This window comes from Molothrus ater, chromosome 27 (genome assembly GCF_012460135.2).
Source record: "Molothrus ater isolate BHLD 08-10-18 breed brown headed cowbird chromosome 27, BPBGC_Mater_1.1, whole genome shotgun sequence".
Classification (NCBI taxonomy): domain Eukaryota; kingdom Metazoa; phylum Chordata; class Aves; order Passeriformes; family Icteridae; genus Molothrus; species Molothrus ater.
In genome coordinates this window covers 4,526,161-4,536,976 of record NC_050504.2, presented here as the reverse complement: position 1 = coordinate 4,536,976, position 10,816 = coordinate 4,526,161, and the positions used below count along the sequence as shown (strand labels likewise).

Here is a 10,816-nt window from a genome sequence, read left to right as displayed (position 1 = left end):
CGCGTGCCCCGGCGCACGCGCACCGCCCGCCGCTGAAGCAGCGGGGAGTGAGGGCGGCGGGACCGGGCACAGGCGGGAGCGGGACCCCGGCAGCGAAACCGAGACACGGTAACGTCAGCGGCGGCCCCGGGACCGCGCTGCTTTCCCGGTGCTTCCCGGGTGGTTCTCGGGTGGTTCCCGCGCCGCAGGGCTGGGCTCGCCCCCCTTTCCCTCACGCGTGTGTACCCGCACACCCCCGCACATGCGGCGGGCCCGCAGTGCGCAGGCGCCCCGGTACGGCGGGCGCGGAGCGGAGCGGAGGGCGGGGGCCGGGCCCGTGACTCAGGTAACGCTGCCCCGGCCCCGCCGGACGGGACACCCCGCTCCCACCTCCCAGGGCTGCCGGGCAGGGCTCGTTCTCTCCGGGGAGCTCGGTACCGGCAGGCTCCCCGGGAGGGGCCGCCTGGTGCCGAGTGCACCGGGCGTGCGCGGCCTGTGCTGCGCCCCGTGGGGCGGGAGGGGCTGGCGGCGGGGCCGAGGGCTGCAGATCGCTGGTTTTATCTTGTTAACCTTGACTCGTGTTCCGGGAAGGAGCTGGGAGCGTCCCTGGAGCGGCGGGATAACGAACACCTCCGGGACGTGGTGTCCCCGCTGCGGGCGGGGGGCACCGTGACGGCCCGAGCTGCTGGGACCGGCGCTTCTCCACCGAGCTCGGCTCTGGGCTCGAGATCTACCGAGCAAGCCCGAGCCGGTGAATGTGCAGCTCAGGCAGCAGCAGCAGGGTTTGCCTTCGGGTTGTTGGAAGTAGTTTCTCTTGCCAGTGGGGTCTGGGCAGCCGGTGTGGAATTGGAGAATGAATCTGGTTCCTCTGGCAAGGGAAACTCAGTGGCGTGTGGGTCATGGAGGACCTGCCGAGGGTGTTCTGCTTCCTGGAATTTGAACTTGGAAGCCGTTCTGACAGATTGCTGACCTAAGGGGGTGCTCCAGCTCTCACCCACCTCTGGTTCAACTGTTTCCTTCGAATTGGCTGCAGAAGCTGATTTTGCATTGAGCTATTTGGAATTGTTGGGTCTTCTGAAGGTGGATGTGCTTAAACAGTCTTGGAGTTCTTGATGTGAAATGTTAGAATTTGGTCGAGCAGGTGGCTCTGTTGTCCTGTCATTTTCAACAGTGTGTAAATTCTGTCCTATTGAAATAATATTTTGGGGTTTTTTTTCTGCTTAAATTCACATAAAATTGTGACGTTCCCTCAGAATTTTCCAAATTCCTGGGCTCGGTCTTGCTGAACTTTCCATCCTGAGTAAGGTTCTGTGACCGTGTTCTGTGCAGGTTTTTGCTGGAGTGAGGAGTGTTTGACAAAGGTGTTTATTTCAGTCGTCCTTGTCATTCATAGCAGGGTTCCCTGCATGAGGCACTCAGAGGAATGCTGGTCAAATTTAGAAACAAATCATTTCTATTCTAAGTTTGTGAGAGAACACTGTGATTAACATTCAGGTTCCCACTCGGATCTGGTTGCGGGAGGGAGTAAAATGAGCCTGACAGCAGAGCCTGATGCAGCTGATCCTCTGTGCCTGGTTGTGGAGTGCAGCTGGGGGGCTGTTGCTGCCTTTTTTGGACCTTGGAGAAGGTGCTCCAACCTATAGGGGAGGTTGGGACTGTTTTGAACTCAAGCAGAAGAGACGGGAAGCTGAGGGCAAAACAAGGGGAAGTGACAAACTCTGCAGGGTTCTGGCTGATGAGGGGAGAGCTCTGGGCTCGTGAGCCCCAGTTTACTCCTGTGTTCTGGGGAGCAATGCCATATCTGTCCTTTTCCCCCTTTTTCTTTTTTTTTTTTTTTTTTTTTGGCACAACTTCCAGCTAAAGAAATGCAGAAATCATGATGGGACTGTGGGAACTTAGTTTTGAGTATGCAGCCTAGAAAATCACAGATGAGCACTTTTGGACTAGCAGAGGCTCTCAGAGCATTGCTGTTTAAAGGAACCAAGTGCATTTTAAGGTTTACTACTGCTGTTACACATTCAGTGCTCCGACTGTGCCTAATTGCTAATTAATAACAACTGTAAACACAGAATGTGGTCTTGGAAGTGAGCTGGCTGGGAGATGCTGTTGGAGAGTCGGTTTTGTAGCAGAACATCCCTGCTTTCCATCTCAGCTCGTTTGAACAGTGTGGCCAGATGTGCATTTGCTGCTGCCACAAGCAACAGAGTGCAGAACCTCTCCTTCAGAGTGATTTTGTTCTTGGACCAGCAGTCACTTTCTTTCTAGAGAAGATGGCAAGATCAAATTGTGCACTGTGGGTTGGGTGCTGCTGGAGGTGTGATGTAACAGAATTGACAAGGACTTTTTGCAATGATTGATTTAATTTTTTTTTTCCCAGTGAAAATGAAGAATTTATATATTTTTATCGCTGTCCTGTTCATCCCATGGAGCTTTACTTTGGCAAAATATGATGAATTTGAGGATGGAGATGACATTATGGAATATGATGATAATGACTTTGCTGAATTTGAAGATGTGAGTGAAGATACAGTCACAGAGTCTCCTCAGAGGATCATCACTACAGAAGATGATGAAGAAGAAGCCACTGTAGAGCTTGAGGGTCAGGATGAAAATCAGGAAGACTTTGATGATGCAGACACACAGGTAAGGCCTTGCCTCCTTCCTCAATGTGCTTCCTAATAGTGTCTCTGCACCTTTCTTTCTCTTTTTGGATTTTACTTGCTGGGCTTTGGATTTTCATGCTGTTTGTGATTTCATCCCTTAGGAAGGTGACACCGAGAGTGAGCCATACGATGATGAGGAGTTTGAAGGGTATGAAGAGAAACCAGATGCATCTCATAGCAAAAATAAAGACCCCATAACAATAGTTAATGTAGGTATAAGTGTTGATGCAGTGTCTATTTGGAGTTTCATCACTTATTTTCTTAAGACAAGTATGCCAGGAATGTCACTGGGGTACTAAACAATGAACACAGTGTGTTTTTAGCTTGTCTATGGCTTAAGTGTCAGATTAGAATTTGTCAGCTTGGTTGGTTTTTGAAGCCAATCTCTCTGCCCACCCTGCATCACCTTTTTGCCTCCCAAAATAATCTTTCACAGAATGATCAGGTGCTCAAGGTGTGCATTTTTATGGAAGTGAGTACTTTTTTCTTTCTGTTAAGCAGGTATTTTGGGAATGCTGTTATCAGTTGTTTCCTGGATGATTACTGTGCCCCAGTAAGCCAAGTGCTTTATGTAGGCTTAGCTCTCTCCTGTTGCCTTTGTGGAGCTTATTGCTGTGTTGGGGATGGAACTTCACTACTCCGTGTTTCCCAAATTTTTGTGTGGATAAAATCCACTTGTTCAATATGTAAATCACAGTTTCTGTTCCCTTACACAGGTCCCTGCTCACCTTCAAAACAGCTGGGAGAGTTACTACATGGAGATCCTGATGGTAACAGGTCTCCTGGCTTACATCATGAACTACATCATCGGCAAGAACAAAAACAACCGCCTGGCTCATGCCTGGTTCAACACTCACAGGGAGCTGCTAGAAAGTAACTTTGCTCTTGTTGGTGAGTTCATAATGACAAGAACCTGGTTTTAGTGTTTGAATAAAGCTGGGTTTAGTCTGGCATTTAGGCTGCAGAGAATCCTTCTCTGTGCTGTGGCATTGTGAGCTGTAAGCCCACAATGCTGAACTATGGTGCCTCAGTTTGTGAGTTTAGATTGAGGTTCTTTCACTGGTGTTTTCCTCAGGGGATGATGGCACTAATAAAGAAGCTACAAGCACTGGGAAACTAAATCAAGAAAATGAACACATATATAACTTGTGGTGCTCTGGAAGGGTGTGCTGTGAAGGAATGCTCATCCAGTTAAAGGTGAGATGAGGGAGTTTGTGGTGCTGTTTGTGTCACCAGTTGTCAGGTTCTAGAGGCTCTCCCATTCCTGTGTGGGCAACATGGAATCCCAGCTTGGCATTTGTGCTCACATTCAGACACAGAGTTCTGAGTACACACACATGAGGAAAAACTGATCATCTGAAGGTCTGTACATCTGAAGGCCTGTGTTCTGCCCCTTAAAGTTGGCACCAAAGAGCAAGTGCTTGCAGGAGCAGTGTAAAAACCAGAGGTGTAGTGTGAACAGAGGTAACTCTAGGCTGAAGAGCCTATTTGCCATTTAGAGGGATAAATGGACCAGCAGGAATTCCAAGGAAGAACAGCAAAGACAAACACAAAGCCCTGGGCCTGGGTTGAAACAGTCCCACAGTTCATGTTCTGACTTGAGGGGACAAAGCCCTGAGAAACTCCTGCAATACAGAAAGTGGGCCTGCTTTTGAGCTGTGTTGGTCACACAGGGAAAACTCAGGTTAGACATTAGGAAGGTGTTTTTTAGTGGTGTCTGTTCAGCTGTTTTCTCTGTTTGCCACCTTGTGTTTTCAGTTTCTTAAGAGGCAGGACCTGCTGAACGTCCTGGCACGCATGATGAGGCCGGCGTCAGACCAAGTGGTGCGTACTCAGATTAGCTCTGATAAACTGTTGCATTCCTTCACTTCTGCTCTGCTGCTTTTGATTGTTCCAGGTGATTTCTGTAGTATTCTATATCTTCCAGTTCAGTAACTATTGAAACAACCTCAAAGAATTGTTTGTGTTTCTTTCCTGCCTGTGAAATGCAAACTGTTGATGACTGGAAGTTGCTTTATCTGTGGATTTTATCATTCGGGTGGTTTTGTGAGTCTGTCATGATTCAAGAGGTCATATTGATAAGAACTGGTTTTACAAGCTGAAATACTTATTGATTGTTCATCTGTCTGTTCACTCTGCCTGAATAGGACTGCTTAAACCCATATGTTGGTCTGGATATTATAATATTATAATACTATATTCTTAATGTTACCTTTTGCCTTCCAACTCGCTCTCAGAGAGCAGAAGTGCCAAGAGAGGTTACATTTGGAAGAACAGTGACTGTGTGCACTGTGAATACTCTTCCCATGCATCTGTAATTGTATTTACTTACATCAAAATATTTAATTGCAAATTAATTTTACAACTCTGCTGTTTTAGTCACTGTCCTTACAGCACAATACTGAATGGTGTGCTCAGTCTAATTAAAAACTTCCTTACTTTAAGACATACTGAAAAGCTTTAAATCAACCACCTTTTCCTTAGCTGTGTCTGTCCTTGCATAGTCCTTGTTCTTAGGAATCAAAGTATCAGACAAACACTGAAATCTGATCAGGGCTAATAACATTCTGTTTCACAGCAAATAAAAGTGACAATGAATGATGAAGATATGGACACGTATGTGTTTGCTGTTGGAACCAGAAAAGCACTGGTGAGACTTCAGAAAGAGATGCAGGACCTGGTATGTACATGCACATTATAAACAGCATATAAGAATCTAATCTGCATATTCATTGTTTTCTTGGGAACAGCTGAAAACCTGTGACTGACCTGTTGGAATTTGTGTGAAAAAGATATTTCCATTTACAGCTAAAAGTCTAATGGAATCAACCATCAGAAATGCTGCCCCCATCAGACCTGCAGGGAAGGAGGCAGTGGAAAGCAGCTCACACCTTTCCTTTGGAGTATAGTTGGTTGAAGTGAGGCTGCAGATTTTTGTCAGCAAATATGTGTGTCACTCCACCTCATTTCATTTGCACAAAAGACATCCTCAAGGATCGAAAAGTAAACTTAATTAATGATTTGTGATGTGGAAAATTTAGGTTTACGTCATCTGTTTTTACATGATCTGGAATGAAAACTTTCCGTATGTTCAAGCCATGAAAAGAATTGCAGAGCTTGCAAAGAATCCAGTGATAACAAATAATGTTAAAAAAATCTTTTCTCTCAAGTAATAGCATGATGTGTGGTTGGTAGGATGCCAGTTTTTGTTCTGTTATCAAACCATGTAAGCAAAATGCCTTAATTCACTTTGAACACTCCAGTATGTCTGTATTAGAATTGTTCTATCTTCTTCCTTAAAATGCTGACTCCTGAAGGAGAATACTAGCTCAAAGGTTGTTGATGCTGTGTGCTTTACTTTGTTTGAAATGTCCCCAGCCAGGATGAGTGAATGAGTGTATTTTTTATTGTTTCTTTTCAGGTACTTTTAGAGGTTCCTCAGTTCCAGAACAGTTCAGTCTGATAAGATACTTACAGGCTTGTGTTTATTTTTCTTTTGCATTGTTCTCTTTGAAACAGAGTGAGTTCTGCAGTGATAAACCTAAGTCTGGTGCAAAATATGGGCTTCCAGATTCGCTGGCCATCTTGTCAGAGATGGGAGAGGTCACGGAGGGAATGATGGACGCCAAGGTAAACTTGAATTAATGAATACAAATACTCCTTGGTAATCCTGGCATTTACAACTTGTATGTTCTAAAAAAAGTTAAAATGAAAAGTTAAAGGGGAAAATTCGTATCTTTATCAGTGTCACTGTGGCAAGCTGGGCACAGCAATTTCCTGAGTGATATATAGAACTGTAGAATTGGTTTGGTTGGAAGGGACCTTAAAAATCATCCAGTCCTAACCCCTGCCATGGGCAGGGAACCTGGCAAACCCCTCTGGAGTGGGCAGGCTGCAGCTGGATTGGTGTTGGGAAAAACTAACCCCCGTTTCTCTTTCAGATGATCCATTTCCTCACACACTACGCTGACAAGATCGACTCTGTCCAATTCTCGGACCAGTTCTCCGGTCCAAAACTTATGCAAGAGTAGGTATAAAGCTGTCTGCCAGCTGTGCCTCAGCAACACACAGGCAGCAGCTCTGCTTCTCCCTGAGCCTCCTAGCCCAGAGGTGCTTTCAGGGGCTGCTTCACCATTGCCAAGTGGTGGGTGATGTGTCTTACCTGAATTACCACGTAGGTTTTTGCACGTGCCTGTGTATTATGCTCATGGGCATAGAAATAAATGAACACAAAGGAACATATTTTGATTTAATTATAAGACAGCTAATGTGTATACCTTGTACTAAAATTGTTGAGGATCTGTGAAATAGAGGTCTGAGATTTTCACATTGGGATTTTGGGCAGTGAATACTTAAACTCTTGAGAAAATATTTTGTTCTCCTAAATATTTAGAGCTCTTTAGTGGTATAAACAACAAGGGGGTGTGTGAAGCTGAATGTAATTCAAAATACACAGGCCTTCTTAGTGCTCCCATGCCCACTTGACATTAGAGGGGCTGGTGCTGTATGTTTTCACACTCATGTCTTTTCTCTGCAGGCTTTTGGGTAAAACACTTCTGGAATCTGATTAGTTCCAAACTTAGCTTTGGGTTATAGCCAGGCTTTTAATGTTTATTTTTTCAAGTACTTTCCAAGTGGCTTTTGGTTCTTGATGGCTTTTCAGACCAATGTTAAGTTACTTTGTATTTTTCTTCACTTTTTCCAAACACTTGTTTCTTTCCTCCAGGGAGGGCCAGCTTACAAAACTGCCCGAAACTAAAAAGACACTTTTGTTTACATTTAATGGTAAGGGCTCTATTGTCTGTGTGTGTCTGGGGGAGTGTGTGTGGCTTTATTTGGGTAAGTCACATGCTCATGATCTGTCACCTGTGGAAAATAATGTGTGATGAGTGACTTCAGTGCATGTAGCAGGATCATTGGTTGATAAACAGAAGGCAGCAATACACTGGAGACTGAGCAGCATATTGTCATGATAACAGGAGACTCAGTCTTGCTGTTCTTGACCTCAGCTCACACTCCTCTCAGGGTGGTTTGTTTTTAAATCACAAGCCTTGCAGTTTGAACATGCACAGGCTCAGTTGGTTTACCCTGGTTTGAAATAAAAGCAGCCTGTTGGGAGAATTCTAGAAAAGAGTAGATCTTCAAATCTCTTCAAAATTGAAGCCTATAGCTCTAAATGAAGCTTCCTAAGGAGCAGGATAAGAGCATCTTTATTTCATGAACAGTGTGAGCCATAAGGGAAGAGCATCACAGCAAGCAGACAAGTACTGCCAGTCTGTGTGAGTGAACAAGGAACTCTTTATTTCAGTGCCTGGTTCAGGCAACACTTCCCCAAAGGACATGGAGTCTTTGCTGCCTCTGATGAGCATGGTTATCTACTCCATTGACAAAGCAAAGAAGTTCAGGCTGAACAGAGAAGTAAGTAGTGCCTGGTTTTCTGTCTTCTGACATTGTGTGAAACTGGAACCATTACCCCTGGCTCCTTATGGATCCACTGGATCCTTCTGTTTCTGTACGACCGGTAGAGATCCTGCATCCTGCTTGTGGGGAGCTCAGTACAACCTGAGTTTGCTTTTCTCTGTGCCAAGGGTAAACAAAAAGCTGACAAGAACAGGGCTCGGGTGGAAGAGAACTTCCTCAAGCTGACCCACGTGCAGAGACAGGAGGCTGCGCAGTCGCGCCGCGAGGAGAAGAAACGGGCGGAGAAGGAGCGAATCATGAACGAGGAGGATCCCGAGAAACAGCGGCGCCTGGAGGTGAGGGCAGCTCCACCTTGCTACAGGCACATCCCTCCTGGGAGACCTCCAGGGCTGCCTGGGGGATAGCAGCAGTGGCAGCTTTGATTTCTGTTTGCTGCTCCTTTCTGAAACACACAAAGGCTCCCGGTGAGCTGTGAACCCAGTGCTGCAGGGCTTTGTTGTTTGGCTCTGAAAGGATCTGCCTGGTCCTTGAAGGGGTCACCTGGGTTGATTCAGATCCCTGTCCTTGCTTACAGGAAGCTGCTCTGCGGCGTGAGCAGAAGAAGCTTGAGAAGAAGCAGATGAAGATGAAGCAAATCAAAGTGAAAGCCATGTGACTGTGCTGTGAGAAGTGTCTGGTGCCACCTGTGGAACTGTGATTCACAGGGTACAAAGACCATCATAACTCCATAATCCTCTGATTCCTTGAACACTAGTAACCATTAAGAGAAAAGTTCTTGCATTGGTGTTACTTATTTAAGTATTACAGCAAAATGTGTGGAGAGCTTTGTCTCGGCAGCTCTGTTCAGGTGGTACAAAGTTTTGCTACTTGTCTGTTAAAAAAAAAATTGCAATATTCTTGAATGCTTTTTGTCATTTGTTCTTTAAAAACAGAAGATTGTAAACCTGTCCATGTGTGCTGGTAACATATTCATGCTTTGGTTTTAAACTTTGGTTTTAGTTATTGTGAGGGAAAGGGGAAGGGAAAAACTTAGGGGGAGGCAAACTGCACAATAAACATTTACTGTGTGCATTTATTTGCATCAAGGCACAACACTTAGAGCCTTCCATACACCGTATGGATTCTTCAGGGATTTAAGCCCAGTAGAATAGAAGTTCTAATAGAAGTAGAAGATTTTTTTATCTTCATTTTTTTTTACAAACAAAGGCCTGAAGCAGTATTAGGTCAGCTGTGGGCATGATTGGCTTATGTGTAAAACATAGAGGTGGTTAGAACCAAGGGAATGGAATCCATGGAGAGTTTCCTACTCGTTTGGATGCTGCAGACTTAACCCAATGTGGAATCTGTGATGTCAGCACAGTGTTCCTTCAGGAGTGAGTGCATGCTGAGTTAGCAGTTCAGCCAGCTTTCCTTCAGTATTTTTAAAAGTTCAAGTTTGCCTCAACCCCTTCTCTCCTGATCTCAGCAGCTGCTGCCCTGCTCACTTCTGCCAGGAGCCAGATCTAGTGGAGTACCCGCAATTCCTGATCTCCCCAAGCCAGTGAAAACCTTTCAGAGGATGTTCCTCCTCCTCATCTGGTCAGTGATCTCTTCAGGGTTTTGAATCTAAATGGGAAGAATGAAGTGAATGCCCTGTGCAAACACTTCGCTGGGAGAGCTCTGCATTTTATAAATGCTTCCTGTCCAGAAGGCATTTTATTGTTGCTTGTAACAGACTTTTAACAGTTTTGTGGGGAAACAATGTCCTGCATTTTCTTGTTCGATACTTCATGGAAACTTGGTTCTGAGGCAATAAGAATTAGCTGCTGTTCAAACAGCAATTGCTTAAACTCCTTCTTCCAGCATGGGATACTTCACCCTGATTGAAATGCAAATGTCTGTAACCTGATACATGCAAATACATTAATTTTATAATGGTTGGTAAAATTATTTAAAACCAAAACTAATGTAGATTATGTGAAATTTTAGCACTATTTAGCTTTAAAGATTAATATGTTATTGTTTCACAGAGTTCTTTGAAAGGAAATACTAGTTAGTGCTCTTTTGAGTAAGCAGACAGCTTTCCTGAAGTCCCATCCAGTTGTGGGCCATGGCAGCTAATTTTGTAATACAAACATTCAAATGAACAATCTAATGAAGAGTAAAATATAATTGAAACACTCCTGCTTTACTTGGCTTGTCTCAGTGTTCTTTTCATTCAGTAGGCTCTGAATGAGTGAGTTGTGGTGTGGGTTGTTAGCAGCAGGAGGAGCTGGTTCCTGCTGGGGAGGCTGCAGGAGCCGTGTCCCCCTTGGGCAAGCTGGGCTGGGCCCACATGGAGGATTTGCCCCGGGGTTTGTGTCACAAGTGGGCACAGCAGGGTCCCTGCTGGGGCACAGCCTTGGCTGCTCTCTGAGGGACCCACAGAGTCACAGGACTCATTTGTTTGGAGACCTCACAGATGGTCCAGCCTGCGATGGATCCCCACGTTGTCACCCAGCCCCAGAGCACTGAGTGCCACGTCCAGTTGTTCCTTGGACAGCTCCAGGGATGGGGACTCCACCAGCTCCTGGGCATCTCGTTCCAATGTTTAAGAACCCATTCTGTGCAGAAATTCCTGCTGATGGCCACCCTGAGCCTGCCCTGGCCCAGCCTGAGGCCATTTCCCCTTGTCCTGTCCCTGTTCCCTGGCTGTCCCCTCCTGGCAGGAGCTGTGCAGAGCCACAAGGGCCCCCCTGAGCCTCCTTTGCTCCAGGCTGAGCCCCTTCCCAGCT

General features: G+C 45.8%; 1 protein-coding gene across 1 annotated transcript; it reads left to right on the top strand.

Moving 5' to 3' along the window:
* The first annotated feature begins 226 nt into the window (after positions 1-226).
* CCDC47 (coiled-coil domain containing 47) lies at positions 227-10,233 on the top strand. The gene is given in 14 exon segments (XM_036399028.2): positions 227-289; positions 292-325; positions 2,357-2,622; positions 2,744-2,851; positions 3,359-3,533; positions 3,718-3,839; positions 4,401-4,466; positions 5,221-5,322; positions 6,162-6,272; positions 6,584-6,669; positions 7,369-7,427; positions 7,951-8,060; positions 8,231-8,398; positions 8,638-10,233. Coding segments are annotated over 14 exon segments (1,536 nt in total). The 5' UTR covers positions 227-241; the 3' UTR covers positions 8,719-10,233.
* Positions 10,234-10,816: the final 583 nt, after the last annotated feature.